Source organism: Drosophila biarmipes, chromosome 3R (genome assembly GCF_025231255.1).
Source record: "Drosophila biarmipes strain raj3 chromosome 3R, RU_DBia_V1.1, whole genome shotgun sequence".
Lineage (NCBI taxonomy): Eukaryota > Metazoa > Arthropoda > Insecta > Diptera > Drosophilidae > Drosophila > Drosophila biarmipes.
The window spans coordinates 2048569-2066425 of NC_066616.1; the positions used below are offsets into that span (position 1 = coordinate 2048569).

The 17857-nt window shown below is 37.6% G+C and overlaps 1 protein-coding gene across 43 annotated transcripts in view; it reads right to left on the reverse strand.

The window, feature by feature from the left end:
- Positions 1 to 17323, reverse strand: part of LOC108026484 (proton-associated sugar transporter A) — a 366519-nt gene extending 349196 nt beyond the window's left edge. For 5 of the 43 annotated variants that reach the window (XM_050889367.1, XM_050889365.1, XM_050889371.1 and 2 more), the window contains exon 1: positions 9005 to 9243. Coding sequence is in view for 8 of the 43 variants with exons in the window: in XM_050889363.1 (XP_050745320.1) it covers positions 1822 to 1908; positions 1958 to 1980 (110 nt within the window). In the remaining 35 variants the exon portion in view is untranslated. Of the gene's footprint in view, positions 1 to 1649; positions 1909 to 1957; positions 2218 to 2266; positions 2435 to 2494; positions 8728 to 9004; positions 9244 to 16239; positions 16808 to 16879; positions 17025 to 17084 lie in introns of those variants that run through there. The other 38 variants (XR_007764716.1, XR_007764718.1, XR_007764715.1 and 35 more) reach the window with 26 other exon arrangements.
- Between the last annotated feature and the right edge of the window lie 534 nt (positions 17324 to 17857).

Consider the following 17857-nt stretch of genomic DNA (forward strand, 5'->3'; position numbering starts at 1 on the left):
ATGAGAATAATAAACAAATCACTAAACTATACTTCTGGCAAAATTTCTACAAATAATTAAAAGATTTTAACAAATACAACAGAAATCCAATACAATAAATAAAAAATAAAAAATAAAATAAAAGGTCAACACTTACATATCTATATTTTTTACGCCCAAAATCTATTGTTTTCTACTGGCATTTCAAGATTAGAAGGTTATATGTCAAACAGCACCAAAGCTTTAATTTGTTTCATATTATTTTACCACTAATTTTCCCATCGTTCCTAAGGCTATATTGTCGTCCGATTTTGACTAAATTTAATTCGATATTCAAAACCAATTAAAAAATGTTATTTCCAAGCGTAGGAGGTTATATGTTAAAAAGCACCAAAGATATAGCTTTTTTAAAATTATTTCCCTGATAGTTTCTATGGGAGCTATAAGAATAAATAAAAAATAAAAAATAAAAAAAATAAATAAATAAATATTTTTAACGCCCAAAATCTATTGTTTTTTACTGGCATTACAAGCTTAGAAGGTTATATGTCAAACAGCACCAAAGCTTTAATTTGTTTCATATTATTTTACCACTAATTTTCCCATCGTTCCTAAGGCTATATTGTCGTCCGATTTTGACTAAATTTAATTCGATATTCAAAACCAATTAAAAAATGTTATTTCCAAGCGTAGGAGGTTATATGTTAAAAAGCACCAAAGATATAGCTTTTTTAAAATTATTTCCCCGATAGTTTCTATGGGAGCTATAAGATACAGTTGTCCGATCCGGCTGGACTTTAAGGAAAGTTTCAGCCCGATAGCTTTAAAACTGAGAGACTAGTTTGTGTAGAAAGGCGTGTCACAGACACTTTCTGTTAGGAACTATGGACATGTTTTCTCAATTACAGTTGCTACGCCAGAACCATTTAAAGCATTTATTATTAAAAAGGCCTGAAAGGTAAAATAAAATTAAAACTGTACTGAATAAAATATTTCACATACGCACCTAATCCACATCTTCTTCGGTCTCAAGTTCCATATCACTGAACTGAATATTTTCAAAATGATCATCAGCGCTCCTTACGGAACTGTCGAGCAATTCTAAAACTTTTTTTGCAATAAGCAATCTGTTTTGTAGTTTGATACGGTTAGCTAGGTTAACCGATGACATGATAGGGCCTGATGTAACGAACACGACAATGTGTGCGGCTATCTGGCAGCGTACTCTGCCTACAGGGTCGGCTGTGCTCAGGGAAAATGGGAGTGGGGTTTTGCTACCTAGAGAACCGCGCCGTCACATAAACTTAAATAGTAGACAGAGTAGGGAACTATTTGACAAACTAAACCAAAGCTCAAAGAAACTAATTTTATACTAAGTGTGAGGAATTGCAGATGTCATTTAATTCCTCTTCAAAGCCCACCCAACCTTGCATAGGCTCGCTTTGCGTATGTGGCCGATGCACAGTTACTTCAGGTGTCCCAATTCGCAAACAAAGTTTCTTCATTTTATACTTCATTCTCAAATACGTACCAAAATTCAATTAAAGATAAGTTGCCCATGGCGGCGGCTTATGATTTTCTTAACGTTAGCTTGCCCATGGCAGATGCTTATGATTTGCTTAACGTTAGCTTGCCCATGGCAGATTAACCATATAATAGGTACAAATGACTTCATTTAGGTTCTTCATTCAAAAATTTACATTAACAATTAAGTTTTAAAAAGAAAAAATGCAGTCTTCAACAAAATAGCACGGGTATCGAAACTTGAATCTATAGTTATTCTATAGTTATATTACTTGGCTCAGATTGATGCTAACAGACGGTCGGCTCTGCCGTACTTACAACATAAATACGTTAAATCTGTTTCCAGTGCAGTGGACAGGCCTGTGGACGGTGTGTGTAAACGAAGATGTGTGTATGCTGAGTGAACTACAAAATATTATTAGTTAACAGTCAATCTAAGGCCAAATATACATACTGTACCCGTGTAATAAGCTTCATTTCTATAAAATTTAAATCTATTCTAAAAACTATAACAGTCAGATCGGCTGCCGAGATCGGGGGTGAATCCTTAGCGGCGAGGCGGCAGATTCAACAGCTAGAACAAGAGTCCAGGGTGTCTGCTTATCCGCTATACGCTCGTGTTGGACGTGTCGATGGCTAACCATCAGTCCGGGGTTAGGTTACTCGCAACTGGTCAGGAGAATATGGCGAACAACACGTGTATCAATCTAGGAACTGCAAACATAATAACTAACTGGTCAAGGCTGGGTTTACTTTTATTTACCTAAAGTTTTTTTTACGTCTTACAACGGTTGGGAAGCTTGGCTCGAAACTTAAATTTGCACTGGTAAACTGTATGTGGCTCGGCTCGAGTAGTCCCGCTCCACGTGTTGGCAGCCAGAGTGGGCCAAAACGAGCACCAGGCGATTTGATCAAAAAGCGCTGCGCACTCCTACTTTCGTTTATCCATTAGTACACAATTATTGAAAAATATTAAATTCCCTATGCTCACCTAATTAGTTTTTAACCTATAAGTTGGATGTTGCGATCGGTGCCAGCTAAATTACGCCAGCCACTTTGGGAGTTTGAAATTAGCTTTGTGGTGCTTCACTTATTAGTATGTTTGTCTTGTTGGGCGGTTATTAAGCCCGAGGTGGTGCATATATATATACACACGTGGACTTAGCACTTCTTTGCAAAATTCGATTTGATTTAAAACGCGTGTGCTTTGGCACGAGAAAACGCAAATGGCGGGTGCAAGCCCTCTGACAAGCAGTGTTAGAAAATACGAAATTATAGTTTAGTATTTTCTAGGATGTTTGGTTGCCACCAAGTTGCGGAACCAGTAGCGCTATTTTATATTTAAAAAAAATAAACGAATCTTTTCTTAATAATTTCACACCCCTACAGCACAGGATTAATCTTTAGTCTTTACGACAAAGAGAAAACCTGAAAAAGGGTTTATACTGTTACCAAATATCCTTTGCATGGTATGTTCCTAATTCCCTTCCGTTTAAATCCTCAAGTAAATAGAGACAGTTTCCCAGTCATTGCTTGACACGGACCTTTATTCCTACCGGTGCAAACTTAGCATTGAAGTGGGCGGCGGCATTGCTAAGGGCGAAGTTTCGTTTAATTACCTCGTCTCCTACCTGAAAAGATCGAGGCCTAGATCGGAGGTTATAGGATTGCTCATTCTTTTCATAAGCTTTGTCTAAATGCTTTTGGAGGTCAAATCGTAACGTAGAGAATTGGTCTTGTCGGTTTAGTCGTAAGGAACTTTCATTAAGCAAATTTATATTTTTGAGTAATTTATAATCTTTTCCGTGTTCTGCCCGAAAACAACAAAGAATGGAGATTCAGATATTGACTGCTGTATATGACGACGCTGAGAACAGTTTATACTACTAAGATATCTATCCCATTCTCTCTGATCGGATCGGGTATAGGCTCTCAATGCAGCATTAATAGACCTATTAACTCTTTCTGCTGCATTGGACTGCGGCGAATAGGCTGCGTGCATGTGTGGGTAATGCCATGCTTAGAAGAAAAGAAGATAATTCATGACTTTTGAATTGCGAACCATTATCGCTTACTATAACCTCAGGCGTTCCGTAACAATCAAAAATTTCCTCTTTCAGGTATGACACGACGACTTGAGTTGTAAACTCTTTTACCGGTTTAGGAAACGTGAATTTCGATAGATGATCGAGTACTATAAAGATTCCTATATTACCTCTTTTCGTCCTTGAGAAGAGACCAATAAAGTCTATATAGAGTCTTTGAAATACTCGTTCGCTAACAATTTGTTGTCCTATGGGTGGTTTAAGTTTCTGCGTGGGGTATTTTGATGTCCTACAAATCTAACAGTTTTTGATATAATTGCAAATGTCTACAACCATACGCGGCCAGTAAAACTTTCTTCGAATATTTTCCAAACATTTGGCTATACCGCAAAATGCTCGGAGGAACTGTTAGAGAAACCAACCCTGTGATAAAGAAAACCATCTATTACTTGAAAATCCGGTAGTTGAGACTGCGTTAACTTTTCTTTAAGTTGCGAATAGCTGGAGGATTGAAAGAATTCGGATTCCAAATCAATTTCTGGGAGAACATCGATATCAATGGTGGCAAGGCCTTCATCCGATTCAAAATATCTTGAAATGGCATCGGCTACTACATTTTCACTACCTCGACGATGTTCTATGCTAAAATTAAATCCTTGAAGTTTGAGTGCCCACCGAACAAGTCTTCATTGAAGGTCTTGCTGCGTCATGAGCCATCGGAGACTTGCATGATCACTCACAACAGTAAATTCATGACCCTCAATATACATTCGAAATCTTTTAATAGATAGAACTAATGCTAAGCATTCAAGTTCCGTGGTAGAGTAAATTCCTTTGAGATCTATTTAGCTTCTTAGACATATATGCAATAGGGCGTTCTATTCCGTTTTCATCACATTGAGCTAGAAGCGCTCCCACACCATTGATTGAGGCATCACACTGCACTATAAACGGTTTTTCGTAATTGGGATGTACTAATAATGGAGCAGTGGTCAGAGGCTTTTTCAATTGTTCAAAAGAAACTTGGGCGTTATCATTCCCGTGAAATTCTTTTCCTCGCAACAACTCGGTTAGGTGGAAGGTTTGTTCCGAATATTGGTCAATAAACCGTTGATACCAACCGGTCATCCCGAGAAATCTCTTAAGTTGACGTTTGGTTTTTGGAACAGGAAAGTTGGACACGGCGGCTATTTTATTGGGATTCACTTGCAAAGTTCCCTCTCCAACAATGTACCCTAAGTATTCGATTTTCTTTAAGCAAAACTGACTTTTGGCGATCTTAATAGTAAGACCTGCCTTTCGAAGTTGCGTAGCGACTTCGGCCAGATGAGAAAGATGCTCTTCGAAACTTGAAGATATGACTAATAGGTCATCTAAATATACCATCACGTGTGATTTCATTCTATAAGGTATTACTTTATCCATAAGTTTACAAAGTGTTTGCGGAGCATTAGTTAGTCCGAAAGGCATTCGTGTAAATTGATATAAAAGACGGTTGGGTATGGTTATTGCGGTTTTTGGTTTCGATTCTTCGTCTAGACATATCTGCCAAAACGGGTCTTTTAAATCAATTTTCGATATGCAGTGTACTGGAGGTAAGCGACTTAGTAGACCTTCAATAAGAGGAGTAGGATAAGCATCCTTTACTGTAACAGAATTAAGCTTCCTAGAATCTAAGCAAATTCTCACTTTGCCTGGTTTTACGACCAAGACTGCCGGAGAAGACCATGAGGACGCGGGCGCTTCTTCTAGTACTCCCAGACTAATCATGCGGTCTACTTCCTGGCATAACTTAAGCTCTTTGGCTGGAGATAGGTTGTAATATCTTTGCTTAATTGCTTTTGCTGCACCGGTGTCAATATGATGTTCAATTAGGGTTGTTTTTCCTAAACCACTTTTTTCAGACGATGGAAAGAATTCGATAACAGCTTGAAATCGGTTTCGATCGGTTGCATTAAGCAAGACTCTGTCACTTAAATCATTGGAGTCAGAAATTTCGGATATAGTCGTTGGACTGGATATTCGAAGACCAAATAGTTTCCAAAAATCCATTCCGCAGATTATATCTTGTTTAATACTGGAAACTATTAAAAATTCTACATCCTGATATAAGGAGTTATAGTGAATTGGAACGATAATGGTAGCGGTGACGTTTTGATTTTGTCCGTCGGCTGTACGAACATAACATTTTAACTTCCTTAACCCTGGATGATCTGTAGGAATAAGCTTAGCCAATTTACCACCTACTACGCATTTGTTAGCTCCACTATCAAGCAAGGCCAAGAAGGTTTTGTTAAATAATTCCAAAGCAATGTATTAACGGTTGTCATTGTCCTGCCTAACAATAGAGGATACGACATACTTCTTCATTTTTCGCTGCTGTTTCCAAAATGAACACATTCGATTAGCCGATCGAGATTTGTTGGCGGAATTAATTCGTAGTGTAGGGGATAATTTTAAAGTTTCGTGAGGGCTCTGTAGTGTTTTTAATTAACATACAGTTGGGTTTGTCTAATTCTGGGTTAGATGTTGTCGAGTCGGGTTGACAGTTACTTAAATTAAAAGATGAAAGATTATTAGAACCTGCTCTTGATGCTGAGTTTGAAATAGGATATCCACCAGTCAGAATTGATGGACATCCTCTTACGAGTTTTCCGACGGGGGATTACATTTCAAGCAACTAGACTTATAAGTGTCAGGACGACCACACCCATAGGAAAATATGCGTCTGGCTTTGAGGCAATCATGATATCTGTGTCCGGTTTCCTCACAATTCCAACATTTATAACGCTCAGCATTGCGCATCACATTTATTTCTACGTCGTTCATAGTTTGATAATTCTCTTCTTCCCTAGACTCTTCAACCTGCACTAGCTCATTTACAAATCGCCGGTTTGGAGGAAGACGGGCTGCCGACCTACCTGCCATGCTATTAAGAAATCATTCGATTTTGGGAATTATTAGCCAACTGAAGGTTTCGCATCGTATTACTGATCTCATCCGCTACTGCTGCAACCATGCTAACGCGAAAGGTTTCTAAGGAGTCTGTGATTAACTGCTGTACTCGAGTTTCGGAAATGCTAGAACGTTCAGTTGATCTATGTGTTGTGTTTTGGGTTCTCAAGCTACAGTGTGCTCTCTGATTCGTTAAGTTCTGATTGGAATTCGCTCTTGTGTTTGGTCCAGTTCGGTTAACGGCTCCAGTAGCTTGATTGGCAGAAGCACCTCGAACTTCCCTATTAGTATCATTAGTAGACCTATTCGGTTGAGCAGCAGGAAAGGTTATCAGTTGTACCAGGTTACAAGCACTTCGGCAAAGCGGACAAGTTTCATTACTTCCTAACCACAGTACCACGCATGTTCTGTGAAATTTATGTCTACAGGGGGTTTCTGCAAGTTCAGTATCTATTACCATAGTATCATTGCAAATAATACAAAGAGAACGTTCCTCTGAACTGACATGTTGTAGTATTATAATATTATTTCAAATATTATAAATATAAAACTCTGATTTAAAATTGGGGCTATCCTTTAGTTACCGTGCATCAAATAAATATTAATATAAAATTAGGGTTCCTGTTGTGCAAAAGCCTTTTAATATTAGGAAGCAATTGCATTACTGCTGAGTGTCTTTCCAAAAACTCTTCAGCTAAACAAATCTCAAAGCAGTAATGACTTAATGTTTGATCTCTAAAAATATAATCATGAGTACTTGTTAGAAATTTCCAACAAAGTAAATCTGAAATGACTTTTCATATGTGTATTAAATGTGATTAATAAAAGAATAATGTTGCCTGGTGCGAATTCGAGCTTTTACCCAAATCTCACATTCCGAAGCAATTCATTTATTGTTGATATGGGAATAAGGATTAAGCGATAACATAATCTAGGTTCAGCACCTAAGAATGCGCGATGTCTGAATTCCAAAGTATCACATTAAGGCTCAAAAAAAATTGGATTTTTCTTTAGAATATTGCATTGGGTAGCGACACGAAATATTAACTCTGTTATCTTCTCAAGATACGGTATTTTCCTGATTTCCGATTGCCCCAGGTTGGGCGCCAAAGAATATGTAACGAACACGACAATGTGTGCGGCTATCTGGCAGCGTACTCTGCCTACAGGGTCGGCTGTGCTCAGGGAAAATGGGAGTGGGGTTTTGCTACCTAGAGAACCGCACCGTCACATAAACTTAAATAGTAGACAGAGTAGGGAACTATTGACAAACTAAACCAAAGCTCAACGAATCTAATTTTATACTAAGTGTGAGAAATTGCAGATGTCATTTAATTCCTCTTCAAAACCCACCCAACCTTGCAAAGGCTCGCTTTGCGTATGTGGCCAATGCCCTTATTAATGATGCACAGTTACTTCAGGTGTCCAAATTCGCAAACAAAGTTTCTTCATTTTATACTTCATTCTCAAATACGTACCAAAATTCAATTAAAGATAAGTTGCCCATGGCGGCGGCTTATGATTTCCTTAACGTTAGCTTGCCCATGGCAGATGCTTATGATTTGCTTAACGTTAGCTTGCCCATGGCAGATGCTTACGATTTGCTTAACGTTAGCTTGCCCATGGCAGATTAACCATATAATAGGTACAAATGACTTCATTTAGGTTCTTCAATAAAAAATTTACATTAACAATTAAGTTTTAAAAAGAAAAAAGGCAGTCTTCAACAAAATAGCACGGGTGTCGAAACTTGAATCTATAGTTATTCTATAGTTATATTACTTGGCTCAGATTGATGCTAACAGACGGTCGGCTCTGCCGTACTTACAACATAAATACTTTAAATCTGTTTCCAGTGCAGTCGACAGGCCTGTGGACGGTGTGTGTAAACGAAGATGTGTGTATGCTGAGTGAACTACAAAATATTATTAGTTAACAGTCAATCTAAGGCCAAATATACATACTGTACCCGTGTAATAAGCTTAATTTCTATAAAATTTAAATCTATTCTAAAAACTACAACAGTCAGATCGGCTGCCGAGATCGGGGGTGAATCCTTAGCGGCGAAGCGGCAGATTCAACAGCTAGAACAAGAGTCCAGGGTGTCTGCTTATCCGCTATACGCTCGTGTTGGACGTGTCGATGGCTAACCATCAGTCCGGGGTTAGGTTACTCGCAACTGCTCAGGAGAATATGGCGAACAACACGTGTATCAATTTAGGAACTGCAAACATAATAACTAACTGGTCAAGGCTGGGTTTACTTTTATTTACCTAAAGTTTTTTTTAAGTCTTACAACGGTTGGGAAGCTTGGCTCGAAACTTAAATTTGCACTGGTAAACTGTATGTGGCTCGGCTCGAGTAGTCCCGCTCCACGTGTTGGCAGCCAGAGTGGGCCAAAACGGGCACCAGGCGATTTGATCAAATAGCGCTGAGCACTCCTACTTTCGTTTATCCATTAGTACACAATTATTGAAAAATATTAAATTCCCTATGCTCACCTAATTAGTTTTTCAACTATAAGTTGGATGTTGCGATCGGTGCCAGCTAAATTACGCCAGCCACTTTGGGCGTTTGAAATTAGCTTTGTGGTGCTTCACTTATTAGTGTGTTTGTCTTGTTGGGCGGTTATTAAGCCCGAGGTGGTGCATATATATATACACACGTGGACTTAGCACTTCTTTGCAAAATTCGATTTGATTTAAAACGCGTGTGCTTTGGCCGAAAGATCAGAAATAAAAGAACGAAAAAACGCAAATGGCGGGTGCAAGCCCTCTGACAAGCAGTGTTAGAAAATACGAAATTATCGTTTAGTATTTTCTAGGATGTGTGGTTGCCACCAAGTTGCGGAACCAGTAGCGCTATTTTATATTTAAAAAAAATAAACGAATCTTTTCCTAATAATTTCACACCCTTACAGCACAGGATTAATCTTTAGTCTTTACGACAAAGATAAAACCTGAAAAAGGGTTTGCAAAGGATATTTGGTAACAGTATACCAAATATCCTTTGCATGGTATGTTCCTAATTCCCTTCCGTTTAAATCCTCAAGTAAATAGAGACAGTTTCCCAGTCATTGCTTGACACGGACCTTTATTCCTACCGGTGCAAACTTAGCATTGAAGTGGGCGGCGGCATTGCTAAGGGCGAAGTTTCGTTTAATTACCTCGTCTCCTACCTGAAAAGATCGAGGCCTAGATCGGAGGTTATAGGATTGCTCATTCTTTTCATAAGCTTTGTCTAAATGCTTTTGGAGGTCAAATCGTAACGTAGAGAATTTGTCTTGTCGGTTTAGTCGTAAGGAACTTTCATTAAGCAAATTTATATTTTTGAGTAATTTATAATCTTTTCCGTGTTCTGCCCGAAAACAACAAAGAATGGAGATTCAGCTATTGACTGGTGTATATGACGACGCTGAGAACAGTTTATACTACTAAGATATCTATCCCATTCTCTCTGATCGGATCGGGTATAGGCTCTCAATGCAGCATTAATAGACCTATTAACTCTTTCTGCTGCATTGGACTGCGGCGAATAGGCTGCGGTGCATGTGTGGGTAATGCCATGCTTAGAAAGAAAAGAAGAAAATGCATGACTTTTGAATTGCGAACCATTATCGCTTACTATAACCTCAGGCGTTCCGTAACAATCAAAAATTTCCTCTTTCAGGTATGACACGACGACTTGAGTTGTAAACTCTTTTACCGGTTTAGGAAACGTGAATTTCGATAGATGATCGAGTACTATAAAGATTCCTATATTATCTCTTTTCGTCCTTGAGAAGAGACCAATAAAGTCTATATAGAGTCTTTGAAATACTCGTTCGCTAACAATTTGTTGTACTATGGGTGGTTTAAGTTTCTGCGTGGGGTATTTTGATGTCCTACAAATCTAACAGTTTTTGATATAATTGCAAATGTCTACAACCATACGCGGCCAGTAAAACTTTCTTCGAATATTTTCCAAACATTTGGCTATACCGCAAAATGCTCGGAGGAACTGTTAGAGAAACCAACCCTGTGATAAAGAAAACCATCTATTACTTGAAAATCCGGTAGTTGAGACTGCGTTAACTTTTCTTTAAGTTGCGAATAGCTGGAGGATTGAAAGAATTCGGATTCCAAATCAATTTCTGGGAGAACATCGATATCAATGGTGGCAAGGCCTTCATCCGATTCAAAAGATCTTGAAATGGCATCGGCTACTACATTTTCACTACCTCGACGATGTTCTATGCTAAAATTAAATCCTTGAAGTTTGAGTGCCCACCGAACAAGTCTTCCTTGACGGTCTTGCTGCGTCATGAGCCATCGGAAACTTGCATGATCAGTCACAACAGTAAATTCATGACCCTCAATATACATTCGAAATCTTTTAATAGATAGAACTAATGCTAAGCATTCAAGTTCCGTGTTAGAGTAATTCCTTTGAGATCTATTTAGCTTCTTAGACATATATGCAATAGGGCGCTCTATTCCGTTTTCATCACATTGAGCTAGAAGCGCTCCCACACCATTGATCGAGGCATCACACTGCACTATAAACGGTTTTTCGTAATTGGGATGTACTAATAATGGAGCAGTGGTCAGAGGCTTTTTCAATTGTTCAAAAGAAACTTGGGCGTTATCATTCGAGTGAAATTCTTTTCCTCGCAACAACTCGGTTAGGTGGAAGGTTTGTTCCGAATATTGGTTAATAAACCGTTGATACCAACCGGTCATCCCGAGAAATCTCTTAAGTTGACGTTTGGTTTTTGGAACAGGAAAGTTGGACACGGCGGCTATTTTATTGGGATTCACTTGCAAAGTTCCCTCTCCAACAATGTACCCTAAGTATTCGATTTTCTTTAAGCAAAACTGACTTTTGGCGATATTAATAGTAAGACCTGCCTTCCGAAGTTGCGTAGCGACTTCGGCCAGATGAGAAAGATGCTCTTTGAAACTTGAAGATATAGGTCATCTAAATATACCATCACGTGTGATTTCATTCTATAATGTATTCTTTATCCATAAGTCTACAAAGTATTTGCGGAGCATTAGTTAGTCCGAAAGGCATTCGTGTAAATTGATATAAAGGACGGTTGGGTATGGTTATTGCGGTTTTTGGTTTCGATTCTTCGTCTAGACATATCTGCCAAAACGCATCTTTTAAATCAATTTTCGACATGCAGTGTACTGGAGGTAAGCGACTTAGTAGACCTTCAATAAGAGGAGTAGGATAAGCATCCTTTACTGCAACATAATTAAGCTTCCTAGAATCTAAGCAAATTCTCACTTTGCCTGGTTTTACGACCAAGACTGCCGGAGAAGACCATGAGGACGCGGGCGCTTCTTCTAGTACTCCCAGACTAATCATGCGGTCTACTTCTTGGCATAACTTAAGCTCTTTGGCTGGAGATAGGTTGTAATATCTTTGCTTAATTGCTTTTGCTGCACCGGTGTCAATATGATGTTCAATTAGGGTTGTTTTTCCTAAACCACTTTTTTCAGACGATGGAAAGAATTCGATAACAGCTTGAAATCGGTTTCGATCGGTTGCATTAAGCAAGACTCTGTCACTTAAATCATTGGAGTCAGAAATTTCGGATATAGTCGTTGGACTGGATATTCGAAGACCAAATAGTTTCCAAAAATCCATTCCGCAGATTATATGTTGTTTAATACTGGGAACTATTAAAAATTCTACATCCTCTAAACAAGCCAATGGAAAATTAACAAGCTATAGGCAAGCCACAGGAAATTTGCCATGAAACAAAAACCTCAGCTTGAAGACTAAACAATTAGAACGAGCCGCTGTTCAGAGTATGGGCACATTCCCGCAAATCAGGTTAGTCTAATTTCGGGACCCAAGTCTGGAGTCTAAAGTCCAAAGTTAGAGAGTCACTTAATAGCAGCAAAACCCACTCACAAAAAGCTCTAAAACTCAAAACCGAGGTATGATCGTAAATGAAGCAGTTTGAGATTTGTCAGTAGCAAGTCGGTGTTCTTCAAATATAAAAATTGTAACCAGTTTAAGAATAAGAATTTAAAAAATTTTCTTTTATCCTAAACTTATGGTGCAAGGATTTAAAATGTGAAATAAACAATATGTAAAATAAACAATATATAACAGTATATGAAACTAAATTTAACAAATGAATATCAATATTCAGTTTCGCTAAAAGTGAAAGACTAATTCTGGCGGAACTAATAGACGCATTAAAAGTTTTTATAAATACTAATTTAAATAGTCCGTCCACTAGCCAAAGCGCTAACAGGGGAAACGTTAACCACAGACGAAACGTTAACGAAACTTTGGAGGTAGTTAAATCCCTTCCCCAGTTTCAGGAAATGTAGTTAACTATGTGGCCTGGCGAAAAACCGGCGAAACCGCGATGGTATTATACTTTCGTAAAAGTTCAATGTATTTTATGGCACTTATCATTTTAAGAAATAAATTAACAGGAAAGCCAACGATTTCTTAACAAATCAGGGAACGGTTTTAAACTCTGACGCAATTTTAGCCAGGCTCGACTTCGTCTTTTACGACAACCGATCTATCACATATTTGAAAAATAATTAGGCAAATAAATTCTCAGTTATGAACTTTTATAACTTAGTTAACAAGAAATTACATCTACTAATAAATAAAATACCTATTAATAGACAACAGCAATACATGGTTCAATTCTAGCTCAAGCAATAGTGTCTGGACACTACAGAACAATACTTATTAAAACACGGGTGAACCAATGGAAGTGGATGCCATCCAACTCCAAAATACAAAAAAATAATACTGCTAACTAAATATTTTTCAGAGGTGGGCAGTATCAAAACAAAAATATGTACATCAAAACCTATAACCAGAGGAGAAACCCACTTCAGCAACAGCCAAAAAACAAACAAATGCGTATAAATAAAATAAGCCTATTTTTAGAAGAACAGTAGGCCTACCACATATTTTCTGGCAGGACAAGAAAATTAATAAGAAATATAAGAAACATTACAGCTGGTATAGAGAGTTTGAGGTATATAAGCCCCAAACACCCCGTTTTTGTCAATTCAGACAAAAAGATTTTGAAACAATTAAGTTCTGAACGTGCCGTCGATGATATTTCCGACACAATTTGGGCCTCTCAGATGCCGAATACTCCGTCGATGTCAAACCAGACATAAACAAAGCAAATACTTCAGATTATGATAAAATAAGTAGCAACTTCGACCAATAAAAAAAAATATTAGATACGGACAGAGGTCCGAAGCGAGATAGACCGATTTACTCAAGACAGTACCCATACTCACAAGAAATAAATGGGTTTGTCAATCACGAAATAAGTCGTATGCTTAAAGACGACATCATTAGACTTAGCAAGAGCCCTTATAATTCACCGGTAATTGTAGTATCAAAGGAAAAAACTTAATTTTCCACTAACAATGAAAAATATACATTTTTAAAAATGCTATTTGGTCTTACAAACGCGCCTAAAATTTTCCAGAGAGCAATGGACGATGTAGTCTGAGAACATATTGGGAAATTTTGCCATGCTTACATGTACGCTATAATTAAATTTTCACATCTTCTCAAACAGCATTTCAATGATATAAACTTGATCAGTAATATTCTTCATGAAGCCAACATGAAAATATCATTAGAAAAATCTTAGTTCTTTAAACTAGAAACATCATTCCTGGGATATGTAGTATCACAAAACGTTATTAAGACCGATCCTCAAAAAATATAAACCATATCAAAATATTCTATTCCCAAAAATATCAGGAGGCTACGTAGCTTCCTAGGTCTCACTGGATATCATAGAAAATCTAGATTTTTAGAAGGCTCCATGGGAAAATTTCAACGAGAATGTCAAAAAATGTCTTAATTATTCTTCACGAGCTTGCAATCCGGGCCATTAACGAGATAAAAGAACATCTATAAGTAAGCTAGTTCAACCGGCTTAATTAAAAAAAATTATATTAACAACAGACGCCTCTGATCTAGCTAAAGGAGCAGGACTTTCCCAAAATGAAAACCCAAACACTTTTATATCTAAAACACTTAACAAAACCGAAAGAAATTACGTTACCAACAAAAAAGAAGTTTTAGCGATAGTTTGAGCACTAAAAACTTCAAGAAATTATTTATACTGAGTATCATGACTAGAAATTCATCGGACCATCAACCACATTCTTACGCTATTTCGTATAAAAACTAAAATGTTGAATTAAAAGGATGTTTTAATTTCATAAAAAGTGTTAAGCCAAAATAATATATAATCCCGATACTACTAATGTAGTAGCGGATGCCCTGTCCAGAATTGAAATAAATCATATTACAGAAGATGAGAATAAAGAATCCTCGGAATCCGGCACTCAACATTCAGCCAATAGTAACTTTGAAAACGTAATTTTGAAAACAAATGAGATGAGAATTAGATGAGAATAATAAACAAATCACTAAACTATACTTCTGGCAAAATTTCTACAAATAATTAAAAGATTTTAACAAATACAACAGAAATCCAACACAATAAATAAAAAATAAAAAATAAAATAAAAGGTCAACACTTACATATCTATATTTTTTACGCCCAAAATCTATTGTTTTCTACTGGCATTTCAAGCTTAGAAGGTTATATGTCAAACAGCACCAAAGCTTTAATTTGTTTCATATTATTTTACCACTAATTTTCCCATCGTTCCTAAGGCTATATTGTCGTCCGATTTTGACTAAATTTAATTCGATATTCAAAACCAATTAAAAAATGTTATTTCCAAGCGTAGGAGGTTATATGTTAAAAAGCACCAAAGATATAGCTTTTTTAAAATTATTTCCCCGATAGTTTCTATGGGAGCTCTAAGATACAGTTGTCCGATCCGGCTGGACTTTAAGGAAAGTGTCAGCCCTATAGCTTTAAAACTGAGAGACTAGTTTGTGTAGAAAGGCGTGTCACAGACACTTTCTGTAAGGAACTACGGACATGTTTTCTCAATTACAGTTGCTACGCCAGAACCATTTAAAGCATTTATTATTAAAAAGGCCTGAAAGGTAAAATAAAATTAAAACTGTACTGAAGAAAATATTTCACATACGCACCTAATCCACATCTTCTTCGGTCTCAAGTTCCATATCACTGAACTGAATATTTTCAAAATGATCATCAGCGCTCCTTACGGAACTGTCGAGCAATTCTAAAACTTTTTTTGCAATAAGCAATCTGTTTTGTAGTTTGATACGGTTAGCTAGGTTAACCGATGAAATGATAGGGCCTGATGTAACGAACACGACAATGTGTGCGGCTATCTGGCAGCGTACTCTGCCTACAGGGTCGGCTGTGCTCAGGGAAAATGGGAGTGGGGTTTTGCTACCTAGAGAACCGCGCCGTCACATAAACTTAAATAGTAGACAGAGTAGGGAACTATTTGACAAACTAAACCAAAGCTCAAAGAAACTAATTTTATACTAAGTGTGAGGAATTGCAGATGTCATTTAATTCCTCTTCAAAGCCCACCCAACCATGCATAGGCTCGCTTTGCGTATGTGGCCGATGCACAGTTACTTCAGGTGTCCCAATTCGCAAACAAAGTTTCTTCATTTTATACATCATTCTCAAATAAAAATCAAAATTCAATTAAAGATAAGTGGCCCATGGCGGCGGCTTATGATTTGCTTAACGTTAGTTTGCCCATGGCAGATGCTTATGATTTGCTTAACGTTAGCTTGCCCATGGCAGATTAACCATATAATGGGTACAAATGACTTCATTTAGGTTCTTTATTCAAAAATGTACATTAACAATTAAGTTTTAAAAAGAAAAAAGGCAGTCTTCAACAAAATAGCACGGGTGTCGAAACTTGAATCTATAGTTATTCTATAGTTATATTACTTGGCTCAGATTGATGCTAACAGACGGTTGGCTCTGCCGTACTTACAACATAAATACTTTAAATCTGATTCCAGTGCAGTCGACAGGCCTGTGGACGGTGTGTGTAAACGAAGATGTGTGTATGCTGAGTGAACTACAAAATATTATTAGTTAACAGTCAATCTAAGGCCAAATATACATACTGTACCCGTGTAATAAGCTTAATTTCTATAAAATTTAAATCTATTCTAAAAACTACAACAGTCAGATCGGCTGCCGAGATCGGGGGTGAATCCTTAGCGGCGAAGCGGCAGATTCAACAGCTAGAACAAGAGTCCAGGGTGTCTGCTTATCCGCTATACGCTCGTGTTGGACGTGTCGATGGCTAACCATCAGTCCGGGGTTAGGTTACTCGCAACTGCTCAGGAGAATATGGCGAACAACACGTGTATCAATTTAGGAACTGCAAACATAATAACTAACTGGTCAAGGCTGGGTTTACTTTTATTTACCTAAAGTTTTTTTTAAGTCTTACAACGGTTGGGAAGCTTGGCTCGAAACTTAAATTTGCACTGGTAAACTGTATGTGGCTCGGCTCGAGTAGTCCCGCTCCACGTGTTGGCAGCCAGAGTGGGCCAAAACGGGCACCAGGCGATTTGATCAAATAGCGCTGAGCGCTCCTACTTTCGTTTATCCATTAGTACACAATTATTGAAAAATATTAAATTCCCTATGCTCACCTAATTAGTTTTTCAACTATAAGTTGGATGTTGCGATCGGTGCCAGCTAAATTACGCCAGCCACTTTGGGCGTTTGAAATTAGCTTTGTGGTGCTTCACTTATTAGTGTGTTTGTCTTGTTGGGCGGTTATTAAGCCCGAGGTGGTGCATATATATATACACACGTGGACTTAGCACTTCTTTGCAAAATTCGATTTGATTTAAAACGCGTGTGCTTTGGCCGAAAGATCAGAAATAAAAGAACGAAAAAACGCAAATGGCGGGTGCAAGCCCTCTGACAAGCAGTGTTAGAAAATACGAAATTATCGTTTAGTATTTTCTAGGATGTGTGGTTGCCACCAAGTTGCGGAACCAGTAGCGCTATTTTATATTTAAAAAAAATAAACGAATCTTTTCCTAATAATTTCACACCCTTACAGCACAGGATTAATCTTTAGTCTTTACGACAAAGATAAAACCTGAAAAAGGGTGTATACTGTTACCAAATATCCTTTGCATGGTATGTTCCTAATTCCCTTCCGTTTAAATCCTCAAACTTAGCATTGAAGTGGGCGGCGGCATTGCTAAGGGCGAAGTTTCGTTTAATTACCTCGTCTCCTACCTGAAAAGATCGAGGCCTAGATCGGAGGTTATAGGATTGCTCATTCTTTTCATAAGCTTTGTCTAAATGCTTTTGGAGGTCAAATCGTAACGTAGAGAATTGGTCTTGTCGGTTTAGTCGTAAGGAACTTTCATTAAGCAAATTTATATTTTTGAGTAATTTATAATCTTTT